Here is a 23,465-nt window from a genome sequence, read left to right as displayed (position 1 = left end):
GGACGCTTAACCGACTGAGCCACCCAGGTGCCCCCAAATACTCCTTCTTAAAAGTAGCTCATCTTAGAAAGTGAAATGGTAATCATTCTCGTGTACTTAAACTTGTCCATACACTCCAGAATCCCAGGTAGCTATTATATCTTCTTAGAAAACTTGTCTCTTTCCAAACAGGTATGGGACTAAGAGGACCCAAGTAACCGAAGTGAAAGCTGTCATGCTCCGTTACTTACTCTCTAATATGCAAATCCACCTAAAGTCATCACTATTTCTTTTCTCTTTGAGCTAACCATTACAGACCCCACTTGGCAAATTCAATTCACTGAGCAGCATTATCTTCCAGGCACTTTCTAAGGCACTTGGCAAATATCAGTAAATGAAACAGACAAGAATTCCTGTCCCGGTGAGCTTATGACTCTAAATGAAAATAAACAAAAGGCAGATAAATAGAGAGACAGGATTATAAGTAGGTTAGAATATGATGAGTGTTATGGGGGGAAGAAACAACCAGGGCAAGAGAGATCAGGAGTGCAGGGGTGGAGGGCAAGCTGCAGTGCTAAACAAGGTGGTCAAAGTAAGCTTTGTTGAGAGGATAAGATTTGAAAAAAGACCCGAAGGAGTTACAACGCTTAGACAAAAAGATATCCAAGAGAAGAAAATTTCAGGCTAAAAAAAAGAAAAAAAAAAGTAAAAAGCCCTGAGGTAGGAAAGTTCCTGTGTATTCCAGAAACAGAAAAAAAAAAAAAAAAAAAAAAGCCAGTGTGGCCAGAGCAGAGCAAATACAAGAGAGAAAGGAGAAGAGGCAGAGGTCCCACAAACATAAGGAACCAGAGCATCAACTAGGGATCTACACCACACCCCAAGTAAGCCTGTGACCTCCAATACGAAAGGAAATGGCATCTTCTTTTATTATCTATCTCTAAGCTCAAAAAAGTCTGTCACATTCTGTCACACCCTCTATCCTTTGAATAATGTAAACTATGTGATTATTTTAGTAAGAATAAAAATCTACTGAATTTTCATTTGTCATACATTTAGTATTCAAAAAAATAACAGTTATAGGATGAGACAAGCTATTTAGAGAATTCATTTTTACAAAAAATTTTTTCAGAGCAGCACATTCCCCTTTTGGCATAGGATATTCACAAAGCAGAATTCTTTAAAACTTATAAATTAATGCAACGCTGTAAAGAAGAAACCCAAGCCAGCTAAGTGGGTCAACTAGGAATTGTGTAAGTCCTATAGAAAATCACAACACACAGATAAAAAAAAAGTAGTTTGCTTAAAAACGGCTTCATGGGGCGCCTGGGTGGCGCAGTCGGTTAAGCGTCTGACTTCAGCCAGGTCACGATCTCGCGGTCCGTGAGTTCGAGCCCCGCGTCAGGCTCTGGGCTGATGGCTCAGAGCCTGGAGCCTGTTTCCGATTCTGTGTCTCCCTCTCTCTCTGCCCCTCCCCCGTTCATGCTCTGTCTCTCTCTGTCCCAAAAATAAATAAACGTTGAAAAAAAAATTAAAAAAAAAAAACAAAAAAACGGCTTCATGACTCAGAACAGGCTCATGTTAATGGAAGACTTTAATCATGTGTTTCTATGAAACTGACTACCAAAAATGGGGGTAACGAGAGCTTCATAAAGCGCATATAAATGAGCGGAAGTGTTCACCAAATAAATTAACGTATAGAATGCAATTCTATAGACCTGTTCTTCAAAGAGCTGGAGTATTCACTGGATGGAGAGTAACTTTCTAAGCTTATAAGCAATTATGAAGAAGGGAGGGGCGAAGAGATCGGATTATAAATATTTTAAAAACCAATGCCTATCAGAAATCATTACTGATAATATTAAAGGGGGAAAGAATTCACACAAATGAATATCAAGATAAACACTGCAATCCAAAATGTAAACAGGCATGTGCATAATCTACCAGATGTTCAACTACACTAATAATCAAAAGAATTCTACTTTAAGTAAGCAAGAAATTGTGCCCTTTTCAAATTGGCAGAGTAAAAAACGAAAACACTAAATGTTGGCAAGGACACAATGGGTGCTTACACCCTCCTGATAGGACTGGAAATTGGTACAGCATTTCCTTCTAAAAAGCCACTTGGCAATTCAAACCTATTGTCTGACAAGCGGCTACATAAAGGAAATAGCTAAAAATAAAGCTTATGAACAAGCTTACGATGTACGAACAAGGATTTAATTGCGACACTATTCGTTATGACCCAAACTTAGAAATAGCCTACGAGTACATAACTGGGGGAATCGTTAAGTGATCTAGCTCAGTCATAATGTGGAGCCTTTGCAAAGTAACACTGGAGGGAATGGAGTCCAGAGGCCTCTTGCTTTAACCCACAGTTGTACTCACCTCTACAGAGTAAGACATTTCTTCATTACAGTTGTCGTTGATTTTCTCGAACAGTTCTTCACACAACTACAGAAGCAGGAGAGGCGGGAACAGCATAGATGAGAGAGGTACAAAGTTACTCATGAGTGCTAAACGAATTAGCGAGATCCCTTTTCTCTTAAAGTATGAATAGCAACAATATCAAAGGTGAATGCTTTGAATGGAATAAAAGGAGAGTTCGGAGTATGGTCTCCTCCAATCTCATCTCTGTTCTCCCTCAATGACAGCATCTCAAAAATGTTTCCTTAGAAAGAAAGCCACATTTAGGGAAGAGGAGGAGCTCTCCAGCGTTAGGTCCCTGGCACATTTAGTTCATGTGAATTCAATTCTTCACACTATCCTCGAGTACCTGTGACTCTGCTATTAGCATTATTACATAGCAGTCACTGCTATTAAACTACAGTTTGCACGCATTTTATTTATCATGCTGTATACATCACACATTGTCAGTTACCATATACGTTATAAATTCATACATATATATGTATAAGAAGAGAATGCATGCTATTTAGATGGAGTCAATGAAGGTATTTAAGAATAATTTTGACTGTATAGGGGTGCCTGGCTGGCTCAGTTGGTGGAGTGTGTGACTCCTAATCTCAGGGTTGTTAAGTTCGAGCCCCACACTCAATGCAGAGTACTTAAAAATAAAATCTTTAAAAAAAAAAGAATAATTTTAACTGTATAAACATTTCCCCTTTACCTCTGTCTTAAGATTCCAAACCCTTTATGAGAAGATACTCCACTACATGGTGACATTTCTAATAGAAAACATTAATTTTTCTAGATCAGGAAAATCATAAAATTTCACTCTCCCCATCCTTTGAATTTACTCAAAATATGTGACACTTTAATAGGAGTACTTAATAAAATTTTATTGAATTTTCATTTGCTATACATTTCTTTAAATGATTACTATTTTTGAGAGAGAGAGGGCACACACATGGGGTAGTAAGGGGGTAGACAGGGAGGGAGGGAGGGAGGGAGGGAGGGAGAGAGAGAGAGAGAGAGAGAAAGAGAGAGAATCTTAAAGAGGCTCCACACTCAGCAAGGAGCCCCATGCGGGGCTCAATCTCAGGACCCTGAGATCATGACCCAAGATGAAATCGAGAGTCAGAGACTCAACCAACTGAGCCACCCAGGCGCCCATTTGCTATACATTTAATGTCAAGGCAATCAATATATATTTGGAAAATGAACTATATGTTTGTGATTCTCTAGAAGTCGAAATACGACTTAAAATTTACTGTGGGGAGCACCTGTGTGGCTCAGTTGGTTAAGCATCTGACTACGGCTCAGATCATAATCTCATGGGAAAAAAAAAAAAATCTCATGGTGTGTGAGTTCGGGCCCCAAATCGGGCTCTGCACTGTCAGCCGGGAGACTGCTTTGGATCCTCTGTCTCCCTGTCTTCCTGCCCCTCCCCGCCCCACACACATGTTCTCTCTCTCTCTCTAAACTAAACATTAAAAATTTTTTTAAAGAATTACATTTATTACAGGGGTGTCTGGGTGGCTCAGTTAAGCACCTGACTCTTGATTTCAGCTAGGGTCACAATCTCATGGTTGTAAGACTGAGCCCCACATCCAGCTCTGTGCTAAGTGTGGAGCCTGCTTGGGATTCTCTTTCCCTCTCTGCCCCTCCCCCGTAAGTGTGAACGCACACGAGTGAGAGCACACTTTCTCTGTCAAAATGAATATTAAAAAAAATAAAAAATAATAAAATGTATTAAAGATGGCAGTTTCTAAACGATAATCCTGTTTTAAAAAATTAATGCTTTTGCATTAAAATAAAATATTCCAAAATTCTGCCAAAAAAGGGATATATATGTAATTATACAAAAATTTCAATAGCAAACAAATTAAGGTTAAAGGAGAGGGAAGGAGAAACTAAGTGTGATGATGGGATAAACAGGACTGTCTACTGTAACTTGCTATAATCTACAAAAAGATATTTTATTGCTAAAGAAGTATCACATTGTAGAAAAAGCAAAGCCCGCCTTTGAATTCTGGCTCTGCCACTTCCCTGGGCAAGTGATGTGACCTCCCTATGCCTCAGTTTCCTCATCTTTAAAATGAGGAAAAAAACTCAGAGGAAGACAAAAATCATATGACTTCACTCACATGAGGACTTTAAGAGACAAAACAGATGAACATAAGAGAAGGGAAACAAAAATAATATAGAAACAGGGAGGGGGACAAAACAAAAGAGACTCATAAATATGGAGAACAAATGGAGGGTTGCCGGAGGGGTTGTGGGAGGGGAGATGGGCTAAATGGGTCAGGGGCATTAAGGAATCTACTGAGATCATTGCTTCACTATATACTAACTAATTTGGATGTAAATTTTAAAAAATAAAAAATAAAGTTAAATCACAAAAAAATAAAATGAAAATAAAATAAAATAAAATAAAATAAAATAAAATAAAATAAAATAAAATAAAATAAAATAAGGGCGCCTGGGTGGTTCAGTTGGTTAAGCATCTGACTTCCGCTCAGGTAGTGATCTCACAGTTTGTGAGTTCGAGCCCAGCATCGTTGTGTTCCAGCCCCGCTTCAGGTGAGCACAAGCCCTACTTCAGGTGTGCTTGAGCCCCACGTTGGGTGAACATGAGCTCGTCCCCTCCCCTCTCTTTCTCTCCCCCCCCCCACCCTTCGTTGGATTCTCTCTCTCTCTCTCTCTCTCTCTCAGTCTCTCGCTCACTTGCATCCCCTCTCTCTCTCAAAAAAAAAAAAAGAAAGAAAAATGCAATTAGGAAAATGAAATTAAATGAAAGAAGAGGAGAAGAGGAAAGGAAAGGAAAGGAAAGGAGGAAAGAGAAGAGAAGAGAAGAGAAAAATGAAAAAAGAAACAACAACATCTACCTCTTAGGGTCAAGTGAGGAGGATTAGATAAGCTAATGTCTGTGAAACACTCGGACCAGTACTTGGCACATGGTGAGTGCTACCTAATGTCTTCTCCAATTAGTACTGTAATTGCTATTCCTGTATATAAAGAAGGAAAATTCCCAAGTATGTCTTCATATTGACATGTATTTTTCACAGAAAAAAATATGCTAGTATGTTCAATTTTTTCTGAAAAATTCTTGACGTTTACAGAGAGTGAAGCATTTCAATTATACAGCTGAATTTAAAATTATGCTCCAGGGGCGCCTGGGTGGCGCAGTCGGTTAAGCGTCCGACTTCAGCCAGGTCACGATCTCGCGGTCCGAGAGTTCGAGCCCTGCGTCGGGCTCTGGGCTGATGGCTCAGAGCCTGGAGCCTGTTTCCGATTCTGTGTCTCCTTCTCTCTCTGCCCCTCCCCCGTTCATGCTCTGTCTCTCTCTGTCCCAAAAATAAATAAACATTGAAAAAAAAATTTTTTTTAAAATAAAAAAAATAAAATAAAATAAAATAAAATTATGCTCCAATAATCCATTAGAAAAAGTAGCTACTGCTCTCTTATGATATTTTGTTCTCAGAATACAGAGATGAGTCACACTAGGCCTGTATTTTAAAAAACACTTTAAAATTAATTCCAAACATCACCAATAAATGCAAACCAACCATATTTTTCTTATTACCAAAAGAAGTTCCTTCTAAATACCTGGGTTACAACTCTTCTCCATTCCGAACAATACAAGGCCAAAGACACTGCTCTTAAGAATTCCCAGACCGTTCAAGCTTAAAGTGTTAGCATTAAATTAGTAAGATAAAAGGAAAATATCTCTGAGAAGGCAATCAAAAAACAAAAATAATCTCATGCTTACGAGGTGATCTATATATGGGACTTGGGGGCGGGGGAATCAGACCAGCAACAACACTGGTGTCCCCAGGACTCAGAACAGAGCATGGCACATACTACCACTTTTTTTTTTAAGAAGCTGGTAACACGGGTCAGGAGATACAATAACCAGACGTGGGGGTACAGCAAAATCTTTACAGAACGTCAACTTCCCCGCCTTTAAAGACGGACATGTATACACATCAGTCTTTTTCCACCAGACTGTTAGTTACTTTGAGAGAAGGGGACCAGTGATTTATTTTTGTGCCTCACATACAATAGTCCCTGAATAAGTGTCTGCTAAGTAAAAATAACTATTATAGCAACTGAAGACTAAGAGTAATAATAAACAGAGGTCTTTTGTCATTTTTTGCTTCTTTACCTGTGGAATGATGCCAGCCTGGCTTTCTTCTTGTTTACCCATCATTGTATAAGATTTCCCAGCACCAGTCTGCCCGTAGGCAAAAATACAGACATTATAGCCCTCAAAGGCATGTAAGAGCATTTCCTTTCCAATGTCATTGTACACGCGGTTTTGAGATGCAAAACAGGGATCTTCAGGCTGGAAAGATTAAAAGGAGAAATCAATGGCATTTTATTTGTATACTTTCCTATGTTTATTTGATTACTTCTATAATAAATCAAAAGTGTCTGGAATCTCAACAGTCACCTAAAATGTATTATAAAATTTCTTAGTTCCTCCAACACACAGTTTATTTTTCTCTTATTAAACACACACACAACCACAGTCATCCAGGTCACAGCCACACGTAAAAATACCTACATGAAATTACCTCACTTGATTACATTTCACTTTCCATAATCTTAAAAGTATTACTCTTCCATTCATAGAAGCTGCAAGAACGTTTTCTTAAATGGAAAATGGGACTGAAAGATCAAAGGTCAAGTCCATATATAGAAATACTCCTCTGCACTCACTCCAGGTGGTGTGGCTATTTCTCAATAAACCCAGCTCCCAGTGACAAGCATCGACCCCCCTTCACAGGCCCCTTCCCTTGGCCAGCAGGCTTTGTCAGGAGTTTGAAACCTTTCCTACTCCAACACAAAACAGAAGAGGAAAACCAAAAAAAACAGGAAAAACATGTAATGAAGAGTTGCAGAAGCAAGCTCTAGTTGAGGAACAATCCCCAGGAGCCTGCAAGACTGGGGGTCCTTTACCAAGTAAGGGCACTGCAAAGGGCCCCGCTCTCTCCGTTTCCTGGGTGTTGGGCATCTTTGCTTTCCCTGTGGACCTTCGAGCGCTTTCACGACTGCTCCCGGCCTGCCCCGCTCTATTGCGCCGCACCCCGAGTATACGCACCGAGGTGTGCGACCAGTAGGAGTAGTCGAAACTGAAGGACTTTGGAGCTTCTTTTGGGTTCTTTGGGTTAATAATACCTAGAGAATGAAAATGATTTGATTTGATAAGTCACTCAGTTACATTTTCTTTAGTTCAACATGATGTTATGTTGTAAATTCAAAACACCCAAATCAGGAAATTCATACTACTGAATCCGAACATGGAAATACAAAGATTTTTTTAAAAATCACATCTTTAATAGGTAGGATCTGTCCACAGAACTTAAAAGAATCAGACCAACAACATTCACCGGGTGCCACCAGGATTTAGAACACAGCCTGGCATACAGTAGGTGCTCACGAAATATTCAAAATTTGGAAATGGGCCACATTACTATTTCAAGGTACTTCATAAAGCTTAAAATATTTCAATACATCAGAAATAAAAATTAGAAAATTACTGAATCGATCCAACTACTACGTGAAATAAACTCTTTTTAAAGACCTTACTATTACTTTAGAAAAGCATTTGATAATGAAAGACAGTCTTTTTGCTGAAATCCACAGTTGATAATCAAGTATGCGTGTACATGTGTGTATTACGTATGTATACAGTAGAACCACACACCACAAATCTTCTGTAGAATGTTACAGAAAGCAAAATTACTTCTTGACTGCAAAGCACGAAGCCTTACTGCCGACAGTGAAAATAGTTCTCAAGTGATTAACCCAGTCACACTCTACTTTGGGGACTGACTGAATGCTGAAGTTTCGCCTCTCTTCCTTTCTCTTACATACAAAGCTTCAGCGTCTCATATTTCACATGGAATAGAATCTTTATAACATGTGGTCACGAAATCTCCTCAAAGACCAGACATCTCAACCAATCTGCTTCCCTGGAAGGCATGGCCACATCCCAGGCTATCAGTGAGATCAGGATTAAAAATAAATCTGTCCAGGGCAGCTGCTGCTCAGGACATAAATAGCAACAGTTGCTACGGTGCTTAGTTCTCTCGCGCGCGGGATTCCACTGGGTATGGCCACACAACTTATGTTCAAACCTCAAATGCTGACGGAGTATTAATAAGGCTCACACTGCACATAATCATGTGACAAGCAGACATAGTTCTAGAAAGAACATCTCCCCACACACAAATGGCAACCTAAGCAAAGAAGTGTGCTTCTAACCAAAAGGCACTAGGGACAAGATTTAAATAATAGCCAACACTCATGGAACACTTACTCTAAGCTCTAAGACCTTTCTGTGTACTAACCTATTTCATCCTCCCAGCCACTAAAGCACATAGAGGTTTCATTACTGCCACCGTATAGATAGAGACACTATCACAAAGAGGTTAAATAACTTACCCAAGGCTATATATAGAGCTAGCTAGTGGCAATCCAGGATGTGGACTTTAACTCCAGAGCCCACACTCTTAGCCAAGGCACCCGTCATCTAAAGACTATTCCCTACATGTATCAACTGTCAAGGTAGACACAGGCATTTTTATGCGTACGCATACTTCACGTGTGCGTGTATGCGTATGCACATAATCACCCCCCCCAAATTATATCACAGACATTGCTCAAAACTCTCCTTACCCATTTAAAACTAGGAATTATGAGGGGCGCCTGGGTGGCACAGTCGGTTAAGCGTCCGACTTCAGCCAGGTCACGATCTCGCGGTCCGTGAGTTCGAGCCCCGCGTCAGGCTCTGGGATGATGGCTCAGAGCCTGGAGCCTGTTTCCGATTCTGTGTCTCCCTCTCTCTCTGCCCCTCCCCCGTTCATGCTCTGTCTCTCTCTGTCCCAAAAATAAATAAAAACAAAAAGAACAAAAAAAAACAAAAAAAAAACCAAAAAAAAAAAAACCTAGGAATTATGAGGATTACAGTTCCTAAAAGATGAAAGACTACACACAAACTCTACCAAGAAAACGGAAATCAGTGTCATGTGAACCAGATTCAGGTTTCAGGGGCTCAGCAATAAAGACAATGACGAGACACAGGATATGACCTCTGAAGCAGTCTTCACCACTCAAAAACATGGTTAAAATAAACACTTTGTAACCTATAGGAAATGTGCTGTCATAAAACTTCATTAAAAAAAAATTTTTTTTTTAATGTTTATTTGAGAGAGAGAGAGACCAAAAGCAAGTGGCGGAGGGGCAGAGAGAGAGAGAGAGAGAGAGGAACACAAAATCCGAAGCAGGTTCCAGGCTCCGAACTGTCAGCACAGAGCCAGAAACGGGGCTCGAACCCACAAACCGTGAGATCACGACCTGAGCCGAAGCCTGACGCTTAACTGACTGAGCCACCCAGGCACCCCCGTCATAAAAACTTTTAAGCCATACTTCAGTCTTTTAGCTACTCATTGGTGGTACTGATTCTGCCAAGAACACTTAAGGGCTGGTTTTCAACCCTACCTCTTTGTTCTCTTTTTCCTAGTAAAGAAAAAGAAACAGTACACCAGTGAGTAACTTCCTTGATTTCACTTGAAATCCTTTTCCTCAAGATTCCCTTCTTCCGGATCTTTGAAACTCCTGAAACTAATAGTTTCCTAACTTACAGATTTGAAACCATGCTGCCTTTTAAGTAACTGCTTGTATGCAGACAAAACCCTTTTTAATAAGGGTTTTTAATAAGTAAATCAAAATATAATTTTAAAGGGCTATTTGCATTACAGTTATGTTAAGCAAGATGAAATTATCCACAATATTTTTTAAAATATTTAATTCCTAAATGAAAGATATTTACAGAAGACACTTCAGAACAACGTAAAACTCAATGCTGTTGTTACCTGTTTGAGAGGGTAGTGTAAGCAGAGAGCCCCAGAAGGCATGGATAATTTCTATGTTAACTGGGTAGTAGTTAAAGGATAGTTTGTTTTATATTATTCTTTTTTTCTTTTTTTTTTAGAAAATACACTTTTATTTTTATTTTTTTTTATTTTTCAATATATGAAATTTATTGTCAAATTGGTTTCCATACAACACCCAGTGCTCATCCCAAAAGGTGCCCTCCTCAATACCCATCACCCACCCACCCCTCCCTCCCACCCCCCATCAACCCTCAGTTTGTTCTCAGTTTTTAAGAGTCTCTTATGCTTTGGCTCTCTCCCACTCTAACCTCTTTTTTTTTTTTTTTCCTTCCCCTCCCCCATGGGTTTCTGTTAAGTTTCTCAGGATCCACATAAGAGTGAAAACATATGGTATCTGTCTTTCTCTGTATGGCTTATTTCACTTAGCATCACACTCTCCAGTTCCATCCACGTTGCTACAAAGGGCCATATTTCGTTCTTTCTCATTGCCATGTAGTACTCCATTGTGTATAGAAACCACAATTTCTTTATCCATTCATCAGTTGATGGACATTTAGGCTCTTTCCATAATTTGGCTATTGTTGAGAGTGCTGCTATAAACATTGGGTGTTTTATATTATTCTTATATTTATATATGCTTTGTACCGTCTTGAATATAGGAAGTGTTCCTAACAAAAAATTTTGGAACTCCCAACTCTACAAATGAAAAGAAAAAAACTGTTATAAAGATAAAATATCAGAGGGCACCTGGGTAGCTCAGTTGGTTGAGCATCCAACTTCAGCTCAGGTCATGATCTTGCAGTTGGTGAGTTCAAGCTCCACGTCAGGCTCTGTGCTGACAGCTCAGAGCCTGGAGCCTGCTTCAGATTCTGTGTCTCCCTCTCTTTCTGGTGTGTCCCCCACCCCCGCCACTCATGCTCTGTCTGTCTTTCTCAAAAATAAACATTAAAAAAAAAAAGATAAAATATCGGGGGGCATGTGGGTGGCTCAAACATCCAACTTCAGCTCAGGTCATGATCTCACAGTTCGTGAGTTTGAGCCCAACGTCAGGCTCTCTTCTCTGCTGTCAGCACAGAGCCCGCTTCAGACCCTCTGCCCCCCACCTCTGTCCCTCCCCTCCTCTCAAAAATAAATAAACATTAAAAAAAAAACAAAAACAGGGGCGCCTGGGTGGCGCAGTCGGTTAAGCGTCCGACTTCAGCCAGGTCACGGTCTCGCGGTCCGTGAGTTCGAGCCCCACGTCGAGCTCTGGGCTGATGGCTCAGAGCCTGGAGCCTGTTTCCGATTCTGTGTCTCCCTCTCTCTCTGCCCCTCCCCCGTTCATGCTCTGTCTCTCTCTGTCCCAAAAATAAATAAATGTTAAAAAAAAAAAAAATTAACAACAACAAAAAAAAAACAGACTTCCAAAATTATTTAAAAAAAGAAACTACTTGGGTACCTGGGTGGCTCAGTCACTTAAGCACTGGACTCTTGATTTCCATTCAGGTCATGATCTCACAGCTCATAAGAAGACTGAGCCCCGAGCTGAACTCTGTGCTGACAGCAGGGAGCCTACTTGGGATTCTCTCTCCCTCTCTCTCCACACCTCCCCCACTCACGCTCTCTCATGCTCTCTCTCAGAATAAACTTAAAAAACATTTTTTTAAGTTTTTTTTAAAAAAAGATAAAGTATCAATGACAGCACTTGACCTCATCAGAGGTCCACGAACTCCACCATTACTTTCACAGTGAACTAATAATATGTTCTCAATGTGCCAAAGGTTTTTTTCTTTCTGAATTAGTAACAGTTGAGATCTAACTTACTTCCTTTAACCCAATTAAGAAACAGGATGTTTCAACATTAATAAAAGGGGGGAGGGATAACACAGTACATATAATGGAAAGGGAATGGGATTTGGATCAAAAGACGGTTTAGAATATGTTAATATTCTAAATACATGACAGACCCTTAATATTTAGAATTTTTTGTCACCTTGGGTATTGCTGCACTTTTGAGTCCGCCCTAAAACTGAGATCATACCTAGTTCGCTGGATTAAATGAGTAAAGCAATATACAAATGCTAATTTTGAAAAACAGGTATTTTATCTTGTTTTTCACTCGGTGTTTTAGTGGATACAGTCCATAGTCCTTACACCAAAGTTAGGAAAGTTCATTCACTAATTGATAAAATAAGCTAAAGCAGAACATAAGAATTCTATTTCTTGCCAAGAATCAAAACTACGTTGGGGTTCTTTACCTGTGCCACCAAATCTCAGGTGTTCCTACCACATTATAAATCCCCTTCAATATATGGACTGCGTCTTGTGGATCCTCTGCACCAAACACACATTCAGATGCATGTCCCTCCGTTTGTCATGTATAATTTTAATTTCATTAAATCCCATACCATTTTTAGAAGCATAAAAAGAAAAAGAAGAATAGTACACACCTGTGCAGATTACACATAAAGTATCAGTTCATTTTATCAACTTCCACAGAAAAAACACAGAATTGTATTACCAAAAGATTAGGCACTATTTAACACAGTGTAAGAATGGAATAAGAATAATTAATAATTACTTAATGCTATCAATAGTAATTCATAATATCTTCAACATATAAATTATTTTCACTGCTGACCCGAGTCACGGGTCAGCCAAAGATGGCTGCGTTCAGGCTAGTTGAGCAAAGGTTGGAGTGAACCCCAGCATGCAGAGGAGGGTTGTGAGCAGAGCATAAGGCTCAAGATGAAAAATCGTGAACCAGATGATAACTGTCAAGGAAGATTTAATTTTCAATATCATAACCAGAAAAATTAACCACCTCCCAGAAGCAGAAAGGAATCTATCTGAACATGGATCAGTTTATATCGGACTTAATGCTGCTCTCTGTGGTCCAATAGCAAAGTCTTTTTCGACGCATCTTAAACGTGACACAGGCTTGTATAGCTGCTGGCTTACCAATGGCAGTGATCCCATTTTTGACTGCGCATGCATCTTACAAAGGTCTTGCAAATCTACCTTTGAATACAGGTGATTTGAATTGTGAAACCTGTACCATAACACAGGGTGGACGGGTTGGTCTTGTTTTTGGTGGTCTGTACCCTGTTTTCTTGGCTATACCTGTGAATGGTGGCCTAGCAGCCAGGTATGAGTCAGCCCTGCTACCAGAAAAAGGAAACAACTTACTGGACTAGAATTTCTAAGCTCGTCTTTAGAAAGATGTTATTTCCCATTTTGCTCCAGACCATGTTTGCAGCATACCTTGGATCTAGACAATGTAAGTTAGTTATAAAGGCTCTTCAGTTACCTGAACCTGGCCTAGAAATTCAGTGATTGTTAAACAACTTTGTACACAAAAATAAAACTGTAATGTATGAATAAATGTCTAGTGTATAAAGAAAATAAATAAATAAATAAATAAATAAAAATAAACTATTTTCACCAACGTAAACGCTGCTACAAACGCAGCATGCCTGCCAGGGTCACATGTCAACAGTGTGCAGGCTTTGTTTAGGATAAATCATCTTTTTTTTTTTTTTTTAAGAAATGGATCCCAGGAATAGTTTGAGGGCTAGAGTCAGAACGTAACTCTTTTAAATGCTGTACACCTCATACTGTTTTATTTTCTATAAAATCACCTTTCATGCCACTTTTCAAGGCCCCTTTTAAGCAACTTCCACACCTCAGGCCTCCCCTCCTATGAAGACTTCTCCGGACACACAGTATACTCCAGAACTGGACCTACCTCCACAAGCAACTTTTCACAGATGACCTCAAGAAGCATCTCCGGGCGCCTGGGTGGCTCAGTCGGTTGAGCATCCAACTTCAGCTCAGGTCATGATCTCGCTATTCATGGGTTCCAGCCCTGCATCAGGCTCTGTGCTGACAGCTCAGAACCTGGAGCCTGCTTCGGATTCTGTGTCTCCCTCTCTCTGCTCCTCCCCCACTCAGGCTCTGTCTCTGTCTCTCTCTCAAAAATAAAGAAACATTAAAAAAAAAAAAAATCATCTCCAACTTTCTTCTCTTAACACCCTACATCTGATCTATCCTGTCAGCTCTACTTTCAAAATGAATCCAGAATCCCATGGCTTCTCCAGCTCCACCGTTACCACCCTGGTCCAAACTACTGCCTCCTTCACCAGAAGACAGCAGTAATTCCTAACAAGGCTCCCAGCTTCCCCTACCCCCTCCCCCCGAGCCCCTGGAGAGTCTTATCCCCACACTGCAAACGGTGGTCCTTTTCTCAGACTAACCCAGATCACATCCACGACACGCCTCTGTTGAGCATTCTGATGGGGTCCCAGCATACACTGAACAAAACTCTACTCTCCCTCTGAGCCCCTGTCCAGCTACTGGAGTGATTCACCCCCTACTCCAGCCCCACTGCCCTTCTTACTGAAGATATACCTTCACTTCAGGGCCTCTGAACTTTGGCTCTACCAGGAGTGCCACTCGCCCAGGTGTGTGAACAGCCCACCCCCTAACTTCATACAGGTCTCTGCTCACATGGCACCATATCAGATGGCTCTTTTCTGGGCGTGCCTTCACTCTCCATCTGCTTTCCCTGCCTTACTTGTCTTCACTGCACTCCTGACTACCTGACTTATTACGAGTCACTGGGATGCAGGTTCCATGACACCAGAACTTCTGTTTCATCCACTGCTATATTCCAGTTCCGAGGAGAGCACCTGCCACATAGTAGATTCTCAATATATACCCAAAGACCCAATGACTATGTTAGTTTTATCTTTCCTTACAGATTGCCACTCCTTTGTAGCTGGAAACCATGACTCCTCTTTCTGTGTCACTCACTGTGCTGACTTCATAAGTAGCTGATGCTTGTATGTGGACTGGTACATAGCTCTCTCTACACAACTTGCTTCCTGAGTCTTTTCTTCCTGAGCAGCCAACTTACTCAGCTTCTGGCAAGAAACATTAATCTCTGGGAGAGGAGGAATCTAAATTCCAATCTCAGGAGTAGAAATACAACTTTCAGGAAACAGCAGTAATAGGTAAACAGGGGACAGGAGAAAAGATGACCAGGTTTTAAACAGGAAGATATGTTGATGGAGGTCACCAGGAAGGTCAAGGATAAAGGAAAATATAATGGAGGCAGGAAGAGTGGGGTAGGTGTTGGAAATCCCTCTCCTTCTCCAGGTGTTGAGAACTGTGTCTTACAGTATACATGTCACAGGAAATATGGACTTTCATATCAGACAGAGGGTACCTTACCATTCAAATTTATTGCTGTAAAATTTTCTCCAGTGTCCTACATATAAAAGGCTTGCCCAGCCTAAGGATTCTTATGTGGGTGTGAAACAGATTCTTGACCTCACACACAAGACACACACCCAAGAGGCAGTGCCATATGATAAACACCAACAGACATAAATAAATGCTAATATTCTCAGTACTCATCTTCCCAAGCACTTCCTCTGAAACATCAGAAGGGTGAGGTACACTGGCTGAGTCACTGGTGAATAGATCATAACTACATCGAGGTGCATCAAAGATCTTCAACAAAACACTGTTAGATGGCATCCACCTGAACAAGTTCATTTTCCTGATCTTTCTGCCTGTCTTTGAACAGTCCCTGCCCCTTTGCCTTCTACACTTTTACTCATTGTGCTCAGCTTTCCAAATCTCCCAGGTTGGCTAGAAATGACGCTAGTTTCCATGCTAACGTTAATCTTTCCCCAAAGAAGCATTATTGCAAAAGATCCCAAGACCCTAGTTTAAGAAAAGAAAACTTAAACAGCACTTTCATTCATTGGGCATATTTACTGAGCACAAAACATATTTATTAAGCACAAACTATGTGCCAGGCACTGTGCTGGGGGTAAAATGGCAAACAAACAAGTTATTTCTGCCCTTCTAGGGCTAATAGCCAATGGAGAAGACAGACATACAATCACATAAAATAAATAAATGCTCTCAAATTATAGTAAGAGCCACGCTAGACAAGCATGGGGTCCTATAAGAACACATAAACAGGTAAACTCTGATGTGATAAAACAGAGAAGGCTGGGCTGAAGGATAAAGGAGATGACTAAGGAAAGTGCAGAGATAACAACAGCTAACACTTACTAAATGCTTACTATGTTCCAAACACTGGGCTAAATAAAGCATTACATGTATTCACTCATTTAATCCTTATGATAACCTTACGAAGTAGATACTATTATCTTCTCCATTTTATATTTGGAGCACCAGAGAAGAAGGCGCTTGTCCCAGGTCAGGGCCTAGACTACAGCTTGGAACATCTGGCTCCAAGGCTCCAAACCACTGGGCAATATGCATCCCAAGTCAGAGAGAACTGCGTTAGGAAACCCTGGGGCAAAAAGAAACATGTGGCATCCAGATTCCAGTTTGGCTGGTATGGCTCAAGTGTAGTGAACAACAAAGGGTTAGAAGCACTGAAATCTCAGAATCAAACCACAGATGGACCTCAAGGAGCTGGTGAACCCCTGAGCAATCAGAAGCCACTGGACTGACTCGACTACAGCATGGAGAGTGGATTGGAGGAAGGCATGAGTGGAAGTATGGAGACCAATTACACAGAACACAACCACCACTGCAGGATGTTTGGGAAATTTTGCCATTTACATAACAACTCCCATGAGAACTGCATTTGGCATCAGAAATCCCTAAGTTCCACGATGTAGCATTTGTGGGGGCAGGGAGACCGAAGGGTCCATTCTGAGATCAAAAACATTACGTCTCTTGATCCAAAACTGAATTTTATCTTACAATATGACCCAATGTTTGGGGTGCCTGGGTGGCTCAGTTGGTTAAGGGTCTGACTCTTGGTTTCGGCTCAGGTCATACTCTCACAGTTCATGAGACTGAGCCCCACATCAGGCTCTGTGCTGACAACGAGCAGCCTACTTGGGATTCTCTCTCTCTCTTTCTCTCTTCCCCTCCCCTCACTCACACTCCCTCATTCTCTCAAAATGAATAAACTTAAATATCTATGTGTATATATATATATATACACACATATATATGTATATACATATATATGTATATATATATATATAACATATACATATATATACGTATATATATATAACCCAACAGTCAATGATCAAAACACAAGCTGACCTAGAAAATATTTTTAGAAGACGTTTTCAAGGATTTTAGCAATGAAGGAAATGGAATAGTATAGAGGCTTTAACATACCCCTCTATGTATCCATTATTATCCATCTATAACTTGGGCATGTAACAAATTATTTATGCCTCAATTTTCTTACCCGTAAATGGGTACAATATTTCCTATTTTATAGAACTGTTGTGAAGATTAATGACTAGTCCATGTTGAAAATTCTAACACAAAGCAAATGTTCAAAATATTCCTTCATTTAACAAATACTTGAGTACCTACTATGCCCAGACGTTAAGCATCTAGTGAAAACCAGTCCCTTATCTTCAAGGGGCTTACATTTTAATTCAGAAGTCAGATAATAAACTAAAAGAGACAGTATGACCTGGGTAAAACAAAAGAGAGGAGATATAAGGTGACGGTGGAGGTGGCAGGGGTGGCTCTTTCAGTAAAAGTGGGCAGATTGCCACCTCTGAGAAGGTAATATTTGAGCAGGGACTGTAGTGACATTTAAGGAAAAGCAAGACCACCAGAGTAGCAGAAAAAAGGAAGTAATAATGAGAGGCCAAATCAGATAGCTAGCCAGAGGCCAAATGCCGTGGCCCTGTGGCCAAGGCGAAGATGTTTAGCTACATTCCAGAAGTGACAGGAAGCCAATGAGGGATCTGAAGCCCAGAGGTGATGTGCTCGGATTTACATTTCCAAACAGGACTCTGGCTACTGTATGGAACAAAGAAGCTACTGCAGTACTGGCTCTGACTACAGAAGAACAGGGTTCAGGACACATGTGAAGGCAGAAGAGACAGGCCTTACTGATGGACCGCAGGTGGTCTGTAAGGGGGGGGGGGGGGCCAGAGCGACGCTGACATTCGGTCTGACAAACTGAAAAGAATAGGTGAGGAAGAGCCACTTGAGGTGCACAGGGAAGAGAAAACACCAGTTCTGCTGAGGACATGGTAAGTTTAAGACTTCTTAGGCTTTCAAGTAGGGTTAGGTTGGCAGCTGAGTGGACAAGTCCAGAGATCTACACAGAGGTCGGTCCAGACTGCAGAAACGAATTGGGGAGTCATCATCACCTCATAAAACTTAAAGCCTGGACCCTGAATGAATGAAATCACTTAGGGGTCCATCTTCTCTGGAGACAGAGGAGAGATCAAAGAAAAGAGACAGAATCCTGGTGCGCTTTGAACACAGGAAGTGAGGAAGAAGGCAGAATGGCCTGTGAGGGAGGAAGGCAATAGAGAGAACCTGGGGACCACGAGACAAGACAGAAATGATCCAAGGAGGAAGTCAAGCTACGCCACCATTCATTATTACCATGCTTTTATTACCACAACCATTTCTGGCCCCACAGGAGGAATGAGCCCCCGTTCGGGTGATCTCCTGACTTCCCGAATAACTCGTTCTGCTCACCCTCACCTCTGTGCCTGAGCCCCCTTCATCCAGATCTCAGCTGGTTTCAAGGCTGTCTTCTGTAAGTCCCCTTCACAGGTTAGAAAGGCAGCTTCAGCACTGAAGTCTGAGTGGATCCCGCCCCCAGGATCTTGCATTTCTCTCTCCCTAGGCCTTGCACGCCTTTCCCCTTTGTCCTCACACTTTTTATTCCTCGTGCTGTAGCCCAGCTACCTTCGGAGAGCCGGAGAAGAGTGAGAAACAGGACAGCCTCTTTCATGGGAAGGCTTACCTGATGACCCTTATCCAAGATACATGGAAATGCCTTTAAAATGATTACCACAAAATGTCCTATAGGTTTTAGTTTGTTGATGGACCATAAGACCATCTTCTCTTAGAGACCCTTCCAGTTGAAATTGGCCTCACAAAGTCTTCTGTTAAGTCCTCCAACTTGACCCCTTTTTTCCTTTGCTTTCTTCCCAACTTTGTTACTGCAGCATTAAGAAACAGGAACAATGTTTTAATTACTAAGCCATAGAAAACAAGGCAGTCAAAACAAGATTGGTACTTAAAAGCCTTTATATTCTCCAGAATAAATTTGTTTATCTAATATTTCAAAGTCTCTATGTAGCAATTATACTGTTGTTGGCAAACTATTAAAGATCTTGCCTGCAACTACAATTAACTTATCATTGTGGCAACACTGTAACTTTATATTAACTTTTCGAACACAGCAATGTTTCGGGCTTGTTAAAAATCCCAGTGACGGGGCGCCTGGGTGGCTCAGTCGGTTAAGCGTCCGACTTCGGCTCAGGTCATGATCTCACGGTCCGTGAGTTCGAGCCCCGCGTCGGGCTCTGTGCTGACTGCTCAGAGCCTGGAGCCTGTTTCAGCTTCTGTGTCTCCCTCTCTCTCTGCCCCTCCCCTGTTCATGCTCTGTCTCTCTCTGTCTCAAAAATAAATAAACGTTAAAAAAAAAAAATCCCAGTGACATCTTCAGTACAAACTTCCTCTTCCAAAATATACCCAAAATATGAGGAATACTGCACAAAATAAAGCCATTTGGTACAACATTTATATTCCCAAACCATAAAACCACAACCCATAAGCAGCTCCCTCCTCTACTCAGAATAACATATTTCCAAAATATATTAAAATGGTATAAAAGCATATTGCCAGAAAGTAAAATTGAGAAGATCTATAATCACAAAGTTCCTTAATCATTTAAAATAACAAACTTAGATTCCAAATCCTATAAACAATATAAACATACTTACTACATGTGTTCACTATTCAATCCCGGAGTAGTAAAAATAAATATAAAACGGGAAAAAACAAAACTCTACCAACTCTGTAATGTCACAGTGCCATCCTCAACTGGATATAAAATAAATATGCTAGCTATAATAAACATTTTTTAAGATTTTATGTTTTTTAAAGTAATTTCTCTATACCCAAAGTGAGGCTCAAACTCACAAACCCGAGATCAAGACGTGCATGCTCCCAAGACTGAGCCAGCCAGGCACCCAAGTCGTAATAAACATTAAACAAGCCCCCGACTGACATCTCTTCTGCCCTTCTAAGCAAATGCTCAATGACTGGGAAAGGAGATGCTCTGGAAGGCCTAGCTCTCGCTCAATCCAAACGGCACAAAGACGGCGGAAGTAATTATAATGCCCTGTTATTCACAACTACCTTGCACCAAGAACGGCATCAAAATAAATTTTCATGTAACAGTTAAGGTCAAATTACACATAAACCGAACTTCTACACAGAATAATAAAACTGAGGATTTTGAGAGGCAGTATGTGCTGCAGAGAGGTTAAGAATGAGGTTCTGGAATCAAACAACTCAATTTCATTCCCTAGTTCTCCCAAGTTCTGGATGTGCGACCCCAGATAAGTCATCTGTGAAATGGGGAAAATAGGAATCTCTGCCCTAGGATTATTGTGAGGACTGCATGAGGTAAAATCTGTAAGTGCCTGATTGTGGCTGGCACAGCTGAAGTGTTTATTACCGCTTTTGTTGTTGTTAATTACTAATCATGGTTTGGTTTTTTTCCCCCAATAAAAAGCATTTAAAAAGCTGCTTTTGTTCTTCCCTTCACCCATTTTGCCTCCTCAAGTTTATCCACAGTTATAAAATGAACTCTTGGTATCAGACCAGGAGAACGTCACAAGGAAACAGCAAATGGAGCTCAACCACTCACATAGCTTCTGCTAACTCTGGCCATATAGTTTTCTGTTCTGCCCAAACAAAAAGGCTTCCCAGACATTCCCTACCTCTCCAGGCCCTACTCCTCAATTATTCACATGTCTCTCGATGCTTTCATAAGAGTCGTCAGAGTACTGTGATATTTATCTCTAAGGCTCTGAGAGCCTGGTGGCCTGGTGGCCTCCCAGCCTATGCCTGCTGAATAACAAAAACTTAATTTCCTATAGTTGCTCTCAAAAACCTAATTTCGTGTTTCTTACTCCTACCACCGGGATGTCCAGAGCATTCATCCCTAAGCAATACAACTAAGAACTGTTTTTGGCCTACTGGAAATGATTTTGATAAGATAAGCAACTGTTAATATACTACCAAAAATTAAATCTAAGTACCTACCTTGCCTACCATACAAGCAGACGGAGGTAGCAGGCCCTTCCCCGGTCTCACTAACAGCTCTCCAGACTTTGCTAGCTCCCATCACAGCACTTCACGCTTCACTGGGCAACCACCAAAAGCAATCAGCACCATGTTATCAGCATGGACTTTGAAAAATGAACTCCAAAACATCTCTGGAGACTTGCAAAGAAGGCATTTAAAAAGGAAAGAAAGGAAAATAAAAAGAAGAGAAAAGCCTGGGCATGGTTGCTCTCCCTTTTGGAAAAAAACATCAAATGCATCTATAAGGGCCACATGAAATAGTTTAGATTTAATTAAGGCAACCTCAACAGTCCAGAACAATCAGATGCAAAGCAGCCAAGAATGAGGACGAAATTTCCTACAAGACTTCAGCTGGTCTTCTCTGCCCTGTTTGGAATCCAGATGGTAGATTTTTTAGGTAATTGAAGATGTTTAAATCATAAAACGTAATAAAAAGCAGTCGCAAATACACAATACCAAAGGCCTCCTCCAACCTGGAGATAGGTGCAATTGTTTCCGCCTTTAAATTTATATTCCCATTGAAAATAACAATTTAGGTACCAAAACTAATTACAAAAAAATTTTTTTTAAGAAGTAACTTTTCAAACACTATGCTATGCAGCATACCAGATTCCACTGGATCCTCACCAACAACCCTGGGATATTAGGGTGAGTAGGCACTTGCAACATTTCCACTGACTAAATGAAAAACTTTAGGCTCAAGTGTCTGATCACAGAGAAGGAGCTAAATAATGTACAATTTACAAACACAATCAAATCCGTGTAGCCACTAAGATCACATTCTTGCAGAATACGTGGGGAAATGTACCCAATATGCTACTAAGTAAAAGACCAGACGCTTGACAAAGGGAGAAGGGAGGTCAATGAACAGACTTTAGCTTTTATTCTGAATGAAATGGGAAATACCTTACAGTTTTGACGGAAAAAAAAAAATCCAACTTCGATTCTAAAAGGATTGCACTTGCTGCTCTATTGAGAAAAGAGGGCTAGAAGACAGAGGTTAAAGCCTCAAGACTTGCTAGGAGGTTACCGCGGCAGCGGCTCTAGAGGTAAGAGTGGTCTGGGTACCGTCTGAGACACAGCCCACAGGCCTTTCTGATGGAGACAGTGCAGGAGAGAAATCAAGGATGGTTGCGTGATTTTTGCCCTGAGCAAACCACAAAGACAATTTCCACTGAGTGGAAGGAGGAGAGTGCAGGGAAGCAGGACTGAAGAGAACACACTCGGAGTTCAGTTTTGGACGCATCAAGTTTGAAATGTTTATCAGACAGGAGAGATGCCAGGTAAACGGCTGCATACGCTGCCTTCAAAAACAATTCCTTCCCCACCTGTGTGGGGCTTACACTTTTCTTACAGCAGGCCTAAGAAGCAGTTTTAAAGCTCAAGTGTGTGATAACAGGGGATTAGCTAAAGAAATTACGGTGTACTAATATACCAGAATACTGAACAGCCATTACAATCATGTTCTTGAAGAATACTTAGAAGAATGTGCTCAATAAATTAATGATAGATTCACTCATCTCATCTAAAAGAGGGTACATTCCAGGGATACATTCCAGAATGTCAGTTTAGTAAGTTGCCACATGGGAAGTCACTGTGTCAGATGTAGAAGAAAAGACAAAGTACGTTTTGGGCCTGAGGGAAAGGAACGCAAAAGCTGCCTTCAAAACTACGAGGGGGCAGAAGAGGGGTCAGGTGCACAGCAAAGTCAGGGGCCAGCAGACAGAGCTAGATTTAGAAGGCTAGCCTCAAAATTCATCTAAAAGTCGTTCTAAAGGACACACTCAGTTTCCACCAACTCCAGCTGAGTAAATATAGTATTACTCCCAGGCACTCCTACTCCCCCAGCCCCAACACACACACACACACACACCCCGCACCCCCCTCCAGCTGTAGCTCCAACTCCCAACTAGAGGAAAAGTGTTTCATTTCAAAACTTTAAAAAAGTTTCCACGCCACTGGCACCCAAGTTGATTTCAATATATTTTACTGAACTCTGCTTCCAGCACTACATAAGTCTCGTCTTCTTGCTGACCTTCTAGCAGTCCAGTAACT

General features: G+C 41.0%; 1 protein-coding gene and 1 pseudogene across 28 annotated transcripts in view; one reads left to right on the top strand and one right to left on the bottom strand.

Moving 5' to 3' along the window:
- Nucleotides 1–23,465, bottom strand: part of KIF1B (kinesin family member 1B) — a 147,064-nt gene that overhangs the window by 99,880 nt on the left and 23,719 nt on the right. For all 28 annotated transcript variants that reach the window (XM_040460947.1, XM_040460772.1, XM_040460798.1 and 25 more), the window contains exons 3-5: nucleotides 7,487–7,563; nucleotides 6,548–6,727; nucleotides 2,365–2,430 (exon numbers count right to left, since the gene is read on the bottom strand). In XM_040460947.1, the coding sequence (XP_040316881.1) occupies nucleotides 2,365–2,430; nucleotides 6,548–6,727; nucleotides 7,487–7,563 (323 nt within the window). The remainder of the gene's footprint in view (nucleotides 1–2,364; nucleotides 2,431–6,547; nucleotides 6,728–7,486; nucleotides 7,564–23,465) is intronic.
- On the top strand, nucleotides 13,047–13,662 carry LOC121020904 (transmembrane protein 126A-like; annotated as a pseudogene).

This window comes from Herpailurus yagouaroundi, unplaced genomic scaffold (assembly GCF_014898765.1).
Source record: "Herpailurus yagouaroundi ecotype Mexico unplaced genomic scaffold, PumYag 77, whole genome shotgun sequence".
Classification (NCBI taxonomy): Eukaryota; Metazoa; Chordata; class Mammalia; order Carnivora; family Felidae; genus Herpailurus; species Herpailurus yagouaroundi.
Note: the sequence above shows the minus strand (reverse complement) of the source record. Positions and strands in the feature narration are given on the sequence as shown.